General features: G+C 41.0%; 1 protein-coding gene across 1 annotated transcript in view; it reads right to left on the bottom strand.

The window, feature by feature from the left end:
• Window positions 1–18,962, bottom strand: part of Slc1a3 (solute carrier family 1 member 3) — an 82,268-nt gene that overhangs the window by 7,115 nt on the left and 56,191 nt on the right. Inside the window, exons 4-8 of the mRNA XM_008842073.1 lie at window positions 10,806–11,010; window positions 8,012–8,054; window positions 4,495–4,787; window positions 1,988–2,221; window positions 687–881 (exon numbers count right to left, since the gene is read on the bottom strand). Of these exons, the coding sequence (XP_008840295.1) occupies window positions 687–881; window positions 1,988–2,221; window positions 4,495–4,787; window positions 8,012–8,054; window positions 10,806–11,010 (970 nt within the window). The remainder of the gene's footprint in view (window positions 1–686; window positions 882–1,987; window positions 2,222–4,494; window positions 4,788–8,011; window positions 8,055–10,805; window positions 11,011–18,962) is intronic.

Here is an 18,962-nt window from a genome sequence, read left to right as displayed (position 1 = left end):
CTCCTGCATCCAGGTTCCTGCCCTGAGTTCCTACCTTGGGCTCCCTGATGAACTACGACCTGGGAGATGTAAGCTGAATAAACCCTTTCCTCCCCAAGTTGGTAGTGGTCAGAGTGTTTTGTCACAGCAATGAAGAAACAAACTAGGACAATCTGTATCTACCTATACTACCCCAAAATTAATAGAAAAAGTAAATCTAGTTTTTTCAAGTGTATTTTTATTTTCCAACATTGTCTGTAACAGTCTGGTTTTTAAAAATTGAAGGTAATTCTTTAAAAATAGAACAATCCATACTATGTATTTTTGTAGACATTAAAAAGAATGAGCTAAACGAATTTGCAAATTCTACATTAATAAACCAATCAAGGGGTACACAGTATCAGTGGTATGATTAATTACAAAAAAGCACTGTACATGTCTTTGGATGGGGAAAGGTCTTGTGGCCGCAAACACAGACAACGGTCACTATAGGAAAATGTGGAGGCATATGGTAGCAGGTAAGTTTTGCTTTCTACTTCATACACTATAAAACATATAATCTAAAACCAAGACTACTCCCTATAACCCCAGCCTCTTGTCTATGTGTGATCACCTCCCCAGTCAATCTCTTCACCCAACCTTGATCCCTCGCTCATTTGTTTAAGCCATTCTTAAGAAAATGTAGAACAGAACTCTTTCCTTGTTACCTGATTGTAATAATCTGTCCAAAGTTCAGGTCAAAGTTGTTGACTTGAGCGATGAAAATGGCAGCCAAGGCCTCGTAGAGGGCAGTGCCATCCATGTTAATGGTGGCCCCCACAGGAAGGACAAATCTAGTGATGCGTTTGTCCACACCATTGTTCTCTTCCAGGCACTTGAAAGTGATGGGTAAGGTGGCAGAACTGAAAACAGCAAAACAGGACATGTCAGCTAAGTGTCCTTTTGGTAGTTTGGACTGGGTTTGTCTTTGGTCTTTTGCACAGATAGTTCCTTCCTCTCCCATGTCCTAAGTCAGCACTTGTCTACATAGAGGGTTAGGAACATTGTGGTGCCCTCACAGGGTCACTTGGCTATCCTCCAGTACTTGGGTTCCTCTCAGGCATCACTTCTTATACCACAGCTGCTGTACCAAGCACACTCATGTCTCCCTCAGGAAGATGTCAATGGAAGATAGGGATGCTGGGGGACAAATTCTTACTTCCCTTTTACCCCCAAGAAATGTATGACAGACAGCTATTCCTTGAATCCCAAGTTGGGTATGATTATTTTTAAATTAATTAATTAATTAATTAATTAGTCTCTTTGAGACAGGGTCTCCCTGTAGCTCCAGCTGTCCTGGAACTCACTATGTAGACCAGGCTGGCCTTGAACTCACAGAGGTCCGCCTGCCTCTGCCTCCCTAGTGCTGGGATTAAAGGCATGCGCCACCATGCCAGCTATTTATTTATTTTTTTAATTTTATGTGTATGTGTGTATTGCCTGCATGTAGGTTAAGTGCACCCATGTCATGCAATGCCCGTGGAGGTCAGAGGAGGCTGTCGGATACCCTGGGACTGGAGTTACGGACGGTTGTTAGCTACTATGTGGGTGCTGGGATTCAAACCCGGGTCTTCTGCAAGAACAACCAGTGTTCTTAACTGCTGAGCCATCTCTCCAGCCCTGGAATTTATTATTTGTATTTTATGTGTATGAGTGTAATAATGCCTGCATGTAGGTAGGTGCACTTATGTCATGCAGTGCCCGCAGGGGGTCAGAAGTGGGTGTCAGATCCCCTGGAACTGGGGTTACAGATGGTTGTTAGCCACCACATGGGTGCTAGGAATTGAACTCTGGTCCTCTGCAAGAGCAGTCAGAGCTCTTAACCTCTCAGCCATCTCTCCAGCACCATATTCTTGGAATTTAAAGTCCAGTACAACATACTTCTACTTACCTTCAACCTGAGAGGCTTGGGTTCAAGGTAAAGTTTTAAACACATTTTCTTAGAGGAGTAAAACACATGTGCACATACCTTGAGGAGGTCCCCAGCGCTGTGACGAGTGCTTGCAGCAACCCTCCAATGAAAACCCAGGGGTTCTTCCGGGTTACCAGGAAGTAGAGGAGTGGCAGGACGATGACAGCATGAATGAGGAGGCCAACAATCACCGTCACTGTGTACATGGCAAGCTGCCCCCCAATCACACCCATGTCTTCCATCTCAACAATTTTCCCTGCGATTAGGAAGAGGATGCCCAGAGGTGCATACCTATGGTGAAGCAACGCATGCATAATTAGAACTTTGATTTCCAAAAAGTTATTGCATATAAATAAGCCGAGGAAAAGAGGGAGAGGGAGAGGAAGGGAGGGAGAGAGGGGGGAGAGAGAGAGTGGAGGAGGGATTTTCAAACTTTTCTGATCAGGATATTACTGAGACTTATAGAAACTATACAATTATTTATTTTCCATTTTAAATATAAAGTTCCTTAGATATTTCTAAATCAGGCCTTCCTTCCACTCAGAATTGCTCTGGGACACATTGCCTCCCTTTCCGAGTGCCTGGCGGCCTTACACATAAAGAAGGGGCTGAAGTTCTGTCTCCACCTCTATTTCCTGGATGGGTCTCCTTTCATCACTTTTGGGTCCCTTTTCTGATCTTCAGAGGCTCCTCTGAAGGAGGAGCATTCCATACCACAGCCTGTTTCCCAAGCTGAAGCAAGGGGCTGAAGCCCAGGTGTCAGAACTGCAGTCAGCTTGCTTACTCTAGGGTCACCTGTATTGATTTCTTCCTTAGCTTCATTTCACTTAAAATATTACTTGGTATTTTTCTTCAAGCCACCTTTATACTTAAGTAAATTTCCTTTCAGAGGAAGTTTTATGTTACTATGCAAACCAAATACTAGTACCCCTTACCATAAATAGGAGACCATAAAATAAATCCAGACCTACTAAAATTAATAACGTGCATGGATGTACTCCCACAGTCAGGTTATAATGCTCTAAGTAAGTAATTATCCACATGCTGTTACATTTGTGAGCCTTCCCTTGCAGTTTCTGCAAGAACGAGCAACTGACCGCACAATGACTCGTACTTGCTGAAATAACCCTGCTTGCCCAAAGGCCTTGCTGTCCGACCTTCAGCTCTCTGTGTGTGATGTATGTGCTAAGCTACAACCAAGCTTTGCCAAAGACAGAGAAGGCAATCCCAGACCCTTCATCTGCTGGGAACTGCAGAAGACTTACTGCAAGTAGAAAAGCACAATGCTTCTTTCAAAAGTCCCTTAAAAGTGCAGGCCAGGAAATCATAGAAGTACCTGTTCTCGGAAATGTAATAATTCAATGTTGAATGTGTAGGCGAACGTACAGCTAGAAAAGCCACATGTGAAGTTCATTCAGTGGTCTTGAATGGGTTTCTTTCATAAAGGAGGTGAAAGGTGGAAGCATTTTAATAATATGGAGATAAATGTCCACTTTCAGTCTTGCCAGGATTTCAAAGGCCTTCCAATTGGAGGCTCCTGTGGGGACCACATTCTGGCCCGTCTTTGTGCCCAAGTTCATATTCATCTTGTGCAAACTCCTAAAAAGTGGATTTCTCTGAGCTTTGGCGGCATTAGAGACAAAGGACATTTTTAATCATGTTTGTGAGTGAATGCTTTTCTCAGCACTCGATGTCTTCCTACCCGAGGTGCCAAGGAGGAGTCTGGATATTAAAAATAAAGAGTAAAATAAAAGCAACTCTCACATGAGGCCTAAACCAAGCAAAGGGTTCTCTCCGTGCTGGGGAGAGTTTATTTTCTGAGGTCAGCATTCCGCCTTTGGATTTAAGTCCTTTCCTTTGTCGCCTGCTCTGAACTTTATTAAAGGAAGCTCTGTTATAAGTTCTTATTTAGCAGACATAATACTTCCCATGAGTCCTCCTGTGCATTGCAAGAGATCTGTCCTATACACTTCTTTCTTAAGACTCAAACAGAGAAGGGAGAGCACAATATTTTCAATGATCTGGGGCCTGTGTGTTTGCTTTTTCCTCTACTGGGAATGCTTTCCTCCCAGTAGTCTGTGGGTCTGGATATTCCTAGTTATTCAAGTCTTAGCAAAAATGTCACCTCAGAAGCCTTTCTGTATCACCTAAGGCAAATTGCATGCCTTTGCTCCTGTTTTCCTTTCTTCATGGCACTTTTGACTCAAGAATATGATAGATTTATTTGCTTGTTAATTGCCCGCCTCCCTTAAAATTATGTAAGATTCAGGGTTTCCTAGTGCTCGCTTCATTACTTTGTCCTCAGTGCTTAGAGCTCTATCCTTATCTGGTAGGAGAAACTCAGTAACTATGTGAATGAATAAGTAAATGTAAAGTGAATGGGTGGGGTAAAGAGTTGTACCTTTTCAAACTGCAACCCTAGAAACTGACTGATTTCCTTATGGTTTCCAGAGTAAGATCATTGCAACTGTCCATTCAGCCTGGCAGTATCTTTCTCAGTACAGAACACATATTGACCACAATAAGCGTCTTGTAATCATTATATAGCATATGGCGATACATACCACATTATCACGGCTACTAATCTCATGATGGCTTCATTAAGGGAATCAAAGAAGTCTCTCAGTGCTTGGCCCTGTTCCTTCATGTTTCCAATCACAAAACCGAAGCACATGGAGAAGACAACTAGGCCCAGGGCATTGACCCCATTCACAGATCCTGGAACAGGTATCATCTCCTCCCTGATCCGTGTCAGAGTCTCCATGGCCTCTGACACATTGCTTATCACAGCACCCAGGAGTGTTTCGTTGGACTGGATGGACACTTTAAAGCTTCTCTTCTCATAATTGGTTTTGAACTTAAAAAGAAAAAGCACACCAGGAATTAAGGGGTTTTATTTTATTTTTTTATTTATATTTTCCTGCTGTCCAAATTTTCTATGATATGTTATTTTGTACTCAAAAGATAGTGTTACAGATCATCATCTATCTATCTATCATCTATCTATCTATCTATCTATCTATCTATCTATCTATCTATCATCTAGCCATCTATCATCTATCTAATTTATCCATCTATTATCTATCTATCTATCTATCTATCTACCTACCTACCTATCTATCATCTTCTATCTAATCTGTGGCAAATCTCTATTCGTCAACACAGACATACACACTCAAATACATATAAATTTAAACACACACATATTTAAATCATAACACATACGTTCAAATACATAGTAAATCAGAATAAGAAAGTTATATGGTTAAAGATGTTAGACTAAATACGCATGTGCTTTTTCATTCTTCTGCAACTTTAACAAAATGATAATGAGATTTTTGAAGAGACAGACCCAAATATTCATAAGTCCTATCACTTCCTGTGGAGATCATGCCGTGGGATCATTGGCAAACTACCTAATATCTATTAGTTCCTATTCCATAGCTGTGAAGCACGGGTAACTGCTGATTTTACTTCACAGTGTTGTTACAATGACCAAATTAAGCATCATATAGGAGAACATTTTGCAAAATGTAAAGTATTGCATTAACATTGGCTGATGGTGCTCAATGACAATGTCCTACAGGATTACCCTGTTGGAAGTTTCAGAGGATAATGAGAATAAAGAATACCCAAACAACCAGTCTGCAAGTCATTCCTGATGTTATAAATTCCTATTCTTAAAAGCTGCCTGCTTATTAATTGATGATGATAACCCACTTTTTCCAAGTCCACACTGTCATTTCTCTTCTAACTCAAGCTATGTTCTTCCCTGCATAGTTTCTACATAGATGCCCCAGTCAGGAGGGCCTGAGAGCATGGCTGTGGCCACAAGAAACCATTAAGCCATCTCTCTATAATTTTTAAGAAGAGTGGCATTTCTGTCCTGGCCTTTATAGTGTTGGTAGAAAAGCATCAGGGAGAGTGATAGTGTTTGAATGTGGCCTGGGTCTAGAATCTATGGAAGAAAGCATGGCCACATATCAAGTGTTTGACCATGTTTTTGCCAAGAATAAACAGGAGACTTTCAGGTCTTTTGGAAAACCACTATTTCTAACCAAGGACATGGTCAGCTGCCATTACTGTGGTCATATCCCTAAATAATCTGTGGATTGTTGACAATTTTAAAACACAGAACGTTCTGCTAAAGTCAACTCTCAAATCTCATGGGCATTTAAATATTCTGTATTGTTTGGGGTTCATTTTTCAATTTTGATCATTCTTTCTTAATCTTCCTATTCTTTCCTTTTAGACGCAGTTTATAGCCCATTCAGAAACTGCAACCTTATTTGTATTCTGGTCTAAGCCCAGTAGATCTTCGGGTGATATGTTTGCTTCCCCCTCAAAATCCTGTGAATGCAACCCCAAACTAAACATAAATCTGCAAGATTCAGCACTTTTCTCATTTGAAAGAGCTGGAAATCAGCATTTTTGATATCACTCACTGCCAACTCATGGACAGATAGCCTTGCAGTACTGGGGTTGGCTGGGTTGGATTGAAAAGGATTTATTATGTATTATTATTGTAGTTTTTGAATAAAGAAAGATTTTTGGCTGCTTGGGCTTTTTCTTTTGTGGTTCTTTGGACTGAACTCAGGGTCTTGTTTGTACTGTATAAGAACTCCACAACTCTACACACACACACACACACACACAATTAAATTTTTTATTGCATTTATTTTGGGGAGTAAGTGCCATGGCATGAATGTAGAAATCAAAAGGCAATTTGGGGGAATCAGTTCTTTCCTTCCAACATATGAGTCCCACTGATTGAACTCAGGTGGTCAGGCTTGGCAGCAAGTGTCTTCTGTGAGCCCATCTTGCCAGCCCTTTCCTTTATGTTTTGAGACAATTTCTCACTAAATTACCTAGAGTAGGCTTAAACTCACACTGACTCAGGCTGGTCTTAAACTTGTGATCTTCCTGCCTTAGCCTCCCAAGAAGCTGGGATTACAGGCCTGTACCACCAGGTTCAGTTTTATTTAAGGACAGGCTTCTGTTTGGATCTTGCAATGTGCTTGTTTATTGCCTTTTAAAAATAGTCTTCATATATATATTTTAAAAGGAACAAAACAGATGGGGTCCTATATGTGTAAAACCCAGCTCTCTGTGAGGTCAGACTTTTGTTTTATTTTACAGATTTCAAGCAGAAAGGGTAGGTGAATTGACATCAAATGGAGGCGTGTTTGGGGAATATTTAATCCACAGTGTTTGTTTCCCTTTTCATATCTTGAGCAACAAAGCATTCATAGTCAAATGAGGTTAGAACGAACATTATCCCCTAATAGAAGATATTTGTATCCACCATGTAGAGAGCCAAGAGACGCTTGGATAAGAAGCAGAAAGGAGCTGGACCTCATCATGACCTCCTGGTTAGGGTCTCTTCACTGAGTGATGCTTTCTAGGAAACAGCATAAAATGGTAGGAAGAGGTAGACTTCGCAGTTAACATGATGGATCTGAATTCTGGGTCTACCATTTACTACCTGTGAGAACTTGTGTCAGTTACATAATTCCATGTTTTCATAGATGAGTGGCCTCATCAGTGAAATGCAGACAGGGATACTCATCATGTTTATGTGAGGACTAAATATAACATTTGTGCTTGGCACACAGCAGGCATACCATAAATGATGATGCCATTCCTTTCTGATATGGTTCTTTAGAATCCCTATGGCCCTTTAGAAACTTTTAATAAATATGCCAATGATTTTTAAATCAAGCCCAGCAACTAGAATAATCTTTTTTTAAAGCAAGTTGTTAATATATTTTATTTATATTGGAGTTTTCTTGCTTTGATGGGCTTTTGCATGTGAGCCACAGTGAGGGGAAAAAAGGGAGGGTCTCTCAGTTAGCCCTCTTAACAATAACATAGACTCATTGTGGTATTTGCATGCAAGACACACTGTGCCTGGAACTAGGCAACCTTTAATACAAGGAACGAACCACGGCCACCAAAGTTTCCCAGAAAATCCTGGTGCTTTCCATCGCGTTGGCAGAGAAATGAGAAAGGCAGGGTCCTACTGGTTTGATATGCCAAAGAGGATTTTTAAAGGTGAATTGGTCCCTGTAAAGTGTTTACCTGTTTAAAGCAGGCTTCCACCAGATTTGGAGGGAACATGTTCCTGCAAAGAAAATAGTGGTCACTTGCAAAATTTTCCAAATAGTAGCTTTGTTCCTTAAATACTATTCACAGAGAATAAGGTAAAGATTGCATTGAGTCAAGCAGTAAAAGGAAAAACAGAGATTTAGTGACTTGCAGTGGAACATATGGTTGTTCCTAGGTATGGACCATGCAATTAGTATTTTTCAGGGAAAGCCCAAACTCAACTCAAGCATGCTCTTCTCATCCCATGGAGCTTTTCATCCAGTCATTATATTATAAAACCCTGGGCTTAGGGAGAGTCAGTGAAAACAGATGCTTTTTCTCATCAGCAATGTGGCTGATTCTGTATTATTCAAAAATGGTTACTTTGTTATTGTGCCATGTGTTTAGGGATCAAAGGTCTGAATCAAAAGCTGGTTGGTTCTCTGTGGAATTTTGTTCTCTGAAGACTTCTGTGGGGAGGGGGGAATAGAATATTGGCACAATTTGCTAGAGATTCTGACTCTGTGGCAGTCAGTGGAGAGCTTGCTCACAATAAATATTTGAACTTGAGGCATTTGTGGAAAAGTTTGTCACTTCCTCAGAGACTGTGTCAGGACTGTGTTTAAATTCATTGTGGAAGAGGAGAAACACTCAGACTGGGGAGTGTGACACTGGCCAAGTCATGGACCCCACTTACGTCTCAGTTGACTCATCTAGTAAAGACAAGAGTAGATTAAATCAACATTAGGGTTCTAAAACAGAAGATGAGAGAAGGAGACATGACATAGGCATGCTATCCTGAATTTGAGACTCCAGAAATTTTATGATATTAAACTCCTAGTTCAAGGTTATAATCTTCTGTCTCTTCCTACTATCTGGACCAGCCTATTTTCTTCCACTTCTCATCAGTACTCTTTGGACATTTTTCTATGATGCAAGTATACATGCAAAGAGATTTTAAGATAATTCTCAAGCCAAGTGCCTGGATGGGGGAGGATATTCACACACTTTTTTACTGGGGCAAAGAAGAACAGAAGTTCACCATGCTTTGATGGACCAACTAGGCTGGGGATGACAAGATCCCAACTCTTTAAAGGCAAAACTTAAACAGAAGGAAAATATAATATTCCTAATATTCCTAATCTAAACTAGCCAAGGGTAAGGTTCATGGAAACATGGTGAAAGCTTTAATTAATAGCATGAACTTAATAAAAGCATAGTTATCAAGTGCTAACTTGGCAGGAAATATTTTAGGGCAGCTGTTATCTTTAGATCATTGTGATTGAATCTCTAAAAAAGGCTTTCAAGAAAAGGCCCCCATTGGGTTAGATGGGACTTACAGATGGATGATGCAGAGTCATCCCTGGTGGGAATGGTGCTGCTAAGGAGGCCTTCTGTTTCCCACATCTCTCTTGAATCGAATTGCCACAGACCCACTCCTTGCAATGGCGTATGGAATCAGTCCCTTGGAGGAGCTTCTTTCAGATGATCAGTGGAGAGCCCTGAGAGTGGGTATCTAAGATAGGCAACCTAGGTCCTTCTCAGGTAAATTGTAAAGAAGGGAGAAAAAGGCTAAGTTTTGAGAGGGCAGGCTAGGGCCACATGGTAGGAGACCCAAAGCAGACAGGGCTTGTGATAGGCTGTGTTCCATTTGCTCTTTGAGATCCATCCTGCATTCTGCTCTGAGCCCTAGAAAGTGACCCCTAGGGGACATAGCATGTGGATTCTTGCCTTCTGACTCCCTTTGGTTTTGCCTAGTAGAAGTCACTGACAGCTTACAAGGTAGTGGGAGAAAAAAGTCCACGTGCATAGTCCCACTAGGCTTCTCATTCGGTTTGGTAGAAGCTCCCTTCCTCTCCCTTAACAGCTAGGGGTGATGACAAAATAGCTTCCTACTGATGTTAGTTTTCTGGTGCCTCATTACCCCTTGAAGCTTATCATAATCATGGTTAGAGGCAGGATCTTGTTATGCAGCCTAGTTGAGGCTAGCCTCAAACTCATGGTTCTCCTCCTTAGTCATCCAGTGCTGAGATTACAGGTTGTACCACCACACCCAGTTTCAATGTTCCTTCTGAGTATGTAGTATGCTTCTTGAAAGGATCTGGCTGATATAAGGACAGGTATAGAGAGAGACAGAAAGAAGGACTAAGGATCAAACTTTGGCTTACTTCTATGATCATGAACTCTTCTTTAGATGTTAGGTAAGACTCCTTTGTAATCACTGTCTAGTTTGCCTATAAAACACTGCTGAAGAGCAGCCTTCAGTATTTTATTATTGATATGCCAAATCCTTTCTTCACAAATAGAATAAAAGGAAAAGCTTGGGTCAGGAATGGTCAGATGATCACCAAAGTCCCTGCTGAACCACTCTGCTGTGGGTAAAGGATGAAGATACAAGACAACTAACTAGTTTTAAATTTGGAGTTGAATGGATAGGCCCTACTTTGCTGAAAACTAGCCTTACAGAGCAAGAGTTGAGAAAAACCATTAAGAATTACCAGTTATTCTAGGGGGGAGCACACAGTAGAGAGAACTCCATGATGAGGTTTTTGAATACTAAAGCCCTCAAGATTTATTGCTTTATGTTCTTTACACTTTTTTTTACATGAGACCAGAAGACAGATCCCTAGTATCAATTTCTGTTAGAAGGAAGTAAAGATGTGACTTTTACTTCAATCTTGGCAAGGCTAGTCCAGTCAGATACCTCTTTCAGAATCTGATTAGCTTCCCAAAATAAGAGGGGTTGGATGGTGAGAATATACCCCAGGACAGGCTTGCAGGGACATACCTGATTAAATCCAGGAAGGCATCTGCAGCAGTCACTTGTACAATTTTGCCTTCTCTGTACATGTTTTCTTTTGTGCCCTTCCCGGGATGGATGATGATGACAATGATTATGCCAATCACCACAGCAATGATGGTGGTAGTCATGTAATAGACTACAGCTCGCATCCCCATCTTCCCTGATGCCTTACTATCTAGGGCCGCCATTCCTGGTGAATGCAAACAGAAGATTTTTCAGGAAGTCAGTTCAAGGAATTCTCCAGTGGCAGACAATGGGAATAACATTTCCTTCTACATTTGCCTACCCTCACCCCACCCAGAGATACGTGTTATGAGAATATGTCAGTGATCACCCATGTTCTACCCCAGGACTTGATTTCATGTGGCCAAATAACATCAGCTCTCTAAAAGCTTGAGGGGCAATTAATTTCTTTCCTCTGATGCTATTAGTCTGGGAATTTACAAGTGGGCAGAATGTGTGTGTGTGTGTGTGTGTGTGTGTGTGTGTGTGTGTGTGTAAAGAAATACTTGAAAAGATTTCCAGCAGGATAACCTAAGTTTACCAAAGTTCAAGCATTATGGTGATTCACACAGATAGGTTGCCACTGAATTCTTTCAGAAGAATTATTACTTTATATTTGTAGAATCTGGCATCTTTTATGTGACATTTGTTTTTATCACAAGCACTTGCTGATCCATCTTCAGTTTAATTTCAGGTAAACACTGGGTTCTAAAGCCAAAATCCTCACATCGCTTCTCTGTCATTTTATTTCATCTCATTAAATCAAGCTTTAAAAAACATTGTGGTGGAGCTTTTTCTGCTACCACGTCCTTCTTCCTGTCCTACAGATCTAGGACACCTCCTGACCTGTTAAAAATACCTCTTACTCTCATTTTCAAGACATACTCAAAGTCTTCCTAAAGCAAAGGCAAAGTGTTAAAGTGAAAAGGAGCCATGACTTTTAAGGTCTCCCAATGGTGCAAAGTAGTGGGACATATCTCAGAGCTTGTTGGACCGGGAAACAATGGGAAACACACAGAAAACCCTCAAAAGACTAACTTTTGAGAGTTTTCTTGTTTCAACAATTGTTTCTTCACTTTTCTTCTTTATCCTCCCCAATCTTGCTATAATACTAAAAGCTAAAATAGTACAATTCAAGTATAGTTAATCAGACTATTTTAATTGTATTTTCATAAATGTATTAAAAGGTAATATTATATTTTAGTGATAGATATCAGATAGTATCCACATTTATACAAACATATTTATAGTAAGTATTGGAAAAAAAAAAGTGCCTATGATTGTTAAGTAACTGGTTAGATTTGCCTAAAGATGTTGGTCCAAAGGTAACTAAGAGTGGGATTGAAGTTCTAAATTTCAATGTAGAATTTCAACTGTATTTGAATTGTGTAATTTATAATTTTCATAAGCTTTGATGAAAATTAATATCAAATACTCTCTTCTTCCTTTTTATGTATATTTGTAGAATCTTTGACATCTTTTATGTGACATTTGTTTTTGTCACAAGCACTTGCTGATCTATCTTCAGTTTTATTTCAGGTAAACACTGGGTTCTAAAGCCAAAATTCTCACATCGGTGACTCACTATATAGCACTGGCTGGCCTGGAACTCACTATGTAGACCAGACTGGCTTTGAACTCACAGAGATCCATCTGTCTCTGCTTCCTGAGTGCTGGGATTAAAATCATGCACACCACACCCAGTTTATTTTCTTATTTTTAACAATAGTTTATATGGAGATTAAGGTTTAGTGAATATCAAGTAGAACAGAATGGGAACTCAAACTCAGATCTTATGTAACTAAGGTTGATAAAGTTATTGCCCCTGAGACAACCAACAGCAACTCCCATAAATGAGGAGGCCAGCCTTGGCGTTAGTGCCTGAGCTTGACCTTTGCTTGCTCACTGTCTTAGAACCTAGGGTTAAGCATTCACTGACTGAGATAGCACCACTCAGTGCTTCAACTGCATTGTAAATGGACTCATCTGTTCTCAATGGAAGAGTCATCCTTTGTTTTCATTTACTTATCCAGAAGAATGGAGACATCAAAGCCTGTGATTCTTCTGGCTCTTTCCCTGTCTATTTGGTGAGTGGTAATAGTGTTTTGCTGATATCTCTCCTAGGAGGTACCAGGTGGCAGTATTTTCTTCCTCTGAGAGGCTCTTTTCCTTTTGCCTCCTATCGGGTGGTGCTGTTCCATTCTCAGATGTCTTCTATGGTGCTTCTCCCCACTATTGCCAACCTACAGCTATTCAGAGAGAACACTGGTGGTCAAGACAGCACTGGGTCCAAGTGCAGACAAAGAGGAGGCTTCCATATCTCACCTCCACCCTGTCAGAGGCATGGGAAGCTACCCTAGCACCCACAGCTACGTGGACAGCAGCTTTAGGAAAGAATCTTGTCCATACTTTCTAATTTTGAAATAGCTGAAGACAATCATCAGAAGATATTTTCTTAGCAATGAACACAAAAGGAGAGTCAGTAATCAAAGGAGAGGTCTCACCCACCTCTGCATATTGGCCTTTTCTTTTTGAAAGAAAATAAACGGTTATTGTTTTAGCCAAAGAAGTTACTTTCACTAACCAATCCTCCATGCAGTTCCTTCTCCTAAAGGGAGTCTGATTCCACACAGGACCACTTGTTCACTTCTGCTCCTGGAATACCCAGCTTATAAAACTAAAGAGAACACCAGGAACAAGGCCATGTATTGTCAGGGCAACAGCTTGACAGATGGATATAATTTGTTTCACATACAATGGCCTTCATACTGGTGGGACCAGGAAAATGACAGGATGATTCTGGAAGACAAAGCCCCAAATGAGCAGGGCGTTGTTCTTTCTCTCCCATACCTGAACTCAGTAATCATCCTCTCCCTTCACATCATGAAATCTGGGAGACTAAGTTCTTCAGCAGAGTCAATACACATGAAGAGTGCCTGGGGCAAGGTTAAAGTACTAAATCACTTTGTAAAAAAGGGAACTTTGGCAGGAATGCCCCAAATATTTAGAAAGGGAAAGTTTGCATAGAATCTTGTCATTCATTTTAAAATATAGAGGAGAAAAGGGCATGGGGGCAGTGGGGAGATGGGAAGTCACTTGAGTATTGAGGGTACTGTGGGAGTGTGTTACAAGAGCCTGTGTTCATTTAAGACTGTATTTGGAAAAACACATTACAGAGCAAGTAGTAACGATAATGATCTCATTGGTCTTTTTCTCCCCATTTGACACTAACATCTTCATCTGAAAAAAAGAATCTGCCATCAGAATTCTGCAATCCAAAGAATCCTATGCTACAGTCTTGCCAAAGAACCACAATAACATGCCTGCATGCTTTGTAGACTTTGAATTAACTTCTGTGCTAGTCCACAGGTTTGTTCATAAAGTCCTACTTTAATTCCATAACAGTATAATGCAGATAGCATGGATACTGTCTTATAGATAAAGAAACATGAGCCCAGAGAAGTGAAGCAAGCTGCCCAGTGTTTCCCAGCTAATGAGCAGCAGTGGCAGGATCCAAACCATAGTTTTCAAAGAACAGCTTGGCTTCTTTCCAGGAGTTGCCTACACTGCACTTCCTTGTTATTCCTAATGGCTTTGTCTGGCCTTCACGCATTTAGCTGAGATGAGCTACTTGGTTTGAGTGGAATTCTGTTATAGGGATATAATTGTGGAAAGCCTCTGTTCAATTTCTCTACATTCCCTACACCAACCTGAGGGCCAAGGAGTAGTCACTGGGGGAAATAGCTAGAGGGCTGATGAAGTCTGTCAGAGTAGACTCTTCACTCCTCAAAAAGTAACCCAAGGCATTCAGGCATGTTCTAATAGATAGTAGAGGACCGTGGACTCTTGCCGGCTATGAGCACTTGAGACTTACACCCATCAATAAGCAATCAACAAGCACTAACCATTTCCGAAAACCTACCATATATTGACCATAGAGTTAAGAACTGGAAAGCAATGGAATAGGGTGCTTTCTACAATATAAGGTTAAAACTTTGCATCAAATACCTAGGTATTTTAGGCAGCAGTCTCTTAGAAGAGAGGATAGGAAAGTTTCTTTTTTTTTTTAATTTTTATTTCTTTATGTGTATGTTTTTTTTTTTTGTCTGCATGTATGTAAGTGCACCTGTGTCATGTAATGCCCACAGAGGCTAGAAGAGGGCATCAAATCCTCTGGAACTGGAGTTGCAGATGGTTGTTAGCCACCATGTGGATGCTGGGAATTGAACCCAGGTCTTCTGCATGAGCATCCAGTGCTTTTAACTGGTGAGCCATCTCTCTAGCCCTTTATTTATTTGTAGCTGACAGCTGACAGCTGATAAGCTGATAAGCTCTAGCTTATTCCCTCCCAAAAGACCAACTGCATCCAAATGAAGTGAATATAACCTCAGGATTATTGTCTTCACTACAAGATGAACTTAAAACTGGAGCCCTTGGTCTTATGTCGTCGCCTCCCAGTTCACAAAGCTCTCATCTTTATTAGTGTTCTCTTAGATCTGCAGTTGGGCACCACACACTCAAGCTCAGCACAATCTTTGTAGTTTCAGCCTTTTTGAGGAAAATAGGCTTAAGTCTGCCCACTGTAGCCATTGTTTCCTGTCAGAAGGCTGCTTTCCGTGGGCACACAGAGTCCTAGCCCTTCTTGGACTGTGTCACTTTGTGGGATTTGGTGCTTGCCACATTTCTTGCAGAAAGTTCAGCAGGTTTTAGGAATAGTCACCATGTTTAAGGGAGCACTAGCAGCATGGAAAGTGTAAGTTTTTTGAAGTAAATATAGAATAACTTCTTTATTTATGAAGACAGTCTTTTGGTAATCAGTTTAGCCCAACAAATATGCACAAAATTCATGGGATGTTTGGTGGGGGAAGAGAGGGAATGTTTCATAAATACTATGTGGAACTCTGCAAGTCTGAATTACAAATTAGATTCCTTTGGTTCAATATTTGGTATGACTTCTTGGATAAATGAAGTATGTCTTCAGCCAAGTATTAAAGGATAAAGTAAATAATGCCAAGTCCCTGACATGCTATCATCTTCACGTATTTCATTCTGCCATCTGCTGAAAAATCTATGCCTTACAAATTACAGTGTTTCAGGCTGTTTCCCCTCACAATTCCTGTCTCTGGTTTTGGAATAAGAACTCCAGAGCAGCAGCCTTCTGTTTTGAATTGTCTTCCTCTGAAGCCTCATGACACTTCATTGTTCTTCCAAGACTCCTGGACCAGGCCCAGGAGGAACAGAAAAGGGTGATGGCAGCTGCCGATTCAAGATTGTTCTGCTTCGGTTCTGAGTTCTTTTTAGATGTGCTCCTTCTCCACAATGCACTTCTCTAACATTCATCTAATGAAAGCCGCCTGTTTTCAGCCCTCCTAGAATTTCAAGATGGGCAGACTTACAGTAAGGACCTCAAGGATGAGCTCTAACATGTACTGTATTCATGGGAATACAAGGTGATGGGGTTTTTAAGATAGGAAAATTGAACTCTAAAAATATATTTCTTACATGTGTAACAGATGGAGAAATGAGTTCCTGTGTCCTGAGAAACTGACCAGTGCTTAGAGTGTAGGGTACATGGTCTTCTACAAAGCAGATGGAACCAGAGGGCCGAAAACTCACAGAGTGAGGGTAGGGAGTAGGCATCCAGTCATTTAAAGGCTCTGTCTAAAACTATGCAAACATTTTCTGCTTTGTTGTTTCTTCTTCTGGCTCCTATATAGATCAGACAGGAAACAAGCAAAAAGTTCTAATTCTACCTACCTTCGGGTAAATCCTTTTTTTTAAATGTCTTTTTGAAGCAGGGTCTCCCTATAGCCCCAGCTGTCCTGGAACTCACTATGTAGACCAGGCTGGCCTTGAGATCCGCCTGCCTCTGCCTCCCAAGTGCTGGGACTACAGGCGTGCGCCACCACGCCCGGCTCAGGTAAATCTTTAAAAGTTATGTTTCAAACTGCTGGCAAGGATGATTTTACCATGCTGGGCCTAGAGCTCATCCTTGAGGTCCCCACTGTAAGTCTACCCATCTTGAAATTCTAGGAGGTCAGTAAATCCTAGCCACTCAGGAGGCTGGGGCAGGAGAATTTGCAAGTTTAAGGTCAGCCTGGGCACCTTAATTATATTCTCAAAATAAAATGTTTCAAGAGGGCCGGGGATACGGGTCTGCAGTAGAGCACTTGGTCACTCTGATCTTTGCTGACATATTCCACTGTTTCAGATGAGCTTACAAAGGTAATTGCTACTGTTACATCTTTCCATACTTTAAGAGAATGACTGTATAAACAAAAGAGAAAAATAGACACAGAGAAAGGTGAGTTCCAAAGGAGAGCACTTACTATGCAGGTTATGAAATCAATTTAATGGGTCATGACTGATACTTTTGTAATCAATTAATGGAAGGAAATAGAATAGAGAATACTAGAGTGCATCACAGATGATAGAGTTAAGCAATGTTTGATGGGAACATTTTTTAGCTTCCTGCATATGAATGAATGTGCCAGGCCATGCTGGTAGGTTGCCCATATCACTGCAGTTTCAGGTTTACAAACACAGGTGTATACCTTCACTTGGCTCGCAGCAGGGGCTTCAAAAAAAGGAACCATGAGCTGTGGTCTTCCCTCCTGTTCATCTTTACTGCTTGTCACCTTTGGTTGTCCTTTGGACCCAAGAACTTGCTTCTTTTCAAGAGGGGAGGCCAAGGGAATAAGGGCACTGGTTTCTGGTAGCTGGTCAACTCATCTAAACAGAAGCCTTATGGACATTATGATAAGAGAAAATGGTTTAAAAAAGGCTCACTTCATGGGATTTTGAGTGAGGAAGGCAATTTGTGTGTGTGTGTGTGTGTGCCTCAGTGTGCCTGAGTGTCTGGAGGCCAAAGGAGGTCTGACAGGCATCTTCCTTTATTGCTCTCTGCCTTAATCCCATGAGACAGGGTCTCTTACTGAACCTGGAGGTTTTTGACAAGGCTAGTGACCAGCAAGCCCCAGGGAGCCTCCTGACTTTATTTCTTCCCCTCAAAGTAGTGGTTACAAGCCATGTCCAGCTTTTAAAAAATTTTTTGCTTGATTTCTTTTTATGTAAGTATGAGTATTTTGCTGGCATGTATGTAAATATACCCATGCATGCATGTAATGCCCACTATGGCCAGAAGAGAATGTCAGATCCCTTGGAACTGGAGTTACAGATAGTTGCTACCTACCATCTGGGTGCTGGGAACGGAACCTGGATCTTCTGCAAGAGCAGCCAGTGCTTTTAACTACTGAGTCATCTTCGTAACCCCCACAATCAGCTTTTAAAGTGAGTGCTGGGGAATCTGAATTTGGATCCTCATGTTTTTCCTGTAAGTATTCTTACCCACTAAACCATCTCTGCAGCTCTACCAGGCACCCCCATCCCTGTGCTTTTTTTTTTTTTTTTTACCTTTGAGACAGGGTCTCACTATGTAGCTCTGACTAGTTGGAAACTTAGTATGTAGCCCAAGGCAGTCTTGAACTCATGGTAATCCTCCTCTCTTAGCCTCCTAAGATTATTGGCTTGAGCTACCATGCTTGGCAATTTGCTGTTACCATCATGAAGAAAGTTAAATCATCTCCATAAAGAGCTGAGAAAGATTTTGTAGGTTTCTCAGTCAGTTAAATTGCAAGTATTTTCACATGGGTTTCACTCTGGCCAAAGTTTCCTTCCTAATGATGGCTGATCACAGTATCATGGAACACGCCATCTCATCACTGTGGATTGCCATTTAGTTTTAGGTTATGTGCTTGAAAACAAGCATATATCACTTTGCTATGTGTGATGGCATATAATTTGTCAGGCAAATTGATTTTTTAATTTGACCCTTAAAACACGTCTTTGAGCTCTAGTGTTCCCTTGGAAAATGGAGGGCAGAAAGGCAAAAGAGAAACACTTTTTTTTGGAAAGACTGTTCAATGGAAAAATCAGTGGAGCAGACAATATTATTAGTGGCAGAAAAAATCAAATACATCACTTTTATCCTCAGACTGGAAGGACTGAGCAGACAATCCCTTTTCTTTTTCTATGATTATAGCTGTGTGTATGTGTGTGTGTGTGTGTGTGTGTGTGTGTGTGTGTTTAATAAACTTGTGAAGAAGGGAGCCAAGAGGGGAAACTGAGGCGCACTCCTCT

The sequence above is a fragment of the Nannospalax galili genome, unplaced genomic scaffold (genome assembly GCF_000622305.1).
Source record: "Nannospalax galili isolate Female #2095 unplaced genomic scaffold, S.galili_v1.0 scaffold139, whole genome shotgun sequence".
NCBI classification, from domain to species: domain Eukaryota; kingdom Metazoa; phylum Chordata; class Mammalia; order Rodentia; family Spalacidae; genus Nannospalax; species Nannospalax galili.
This window is presented reverse-complemented; position numbering and strand designations above follow the sequence as displayed.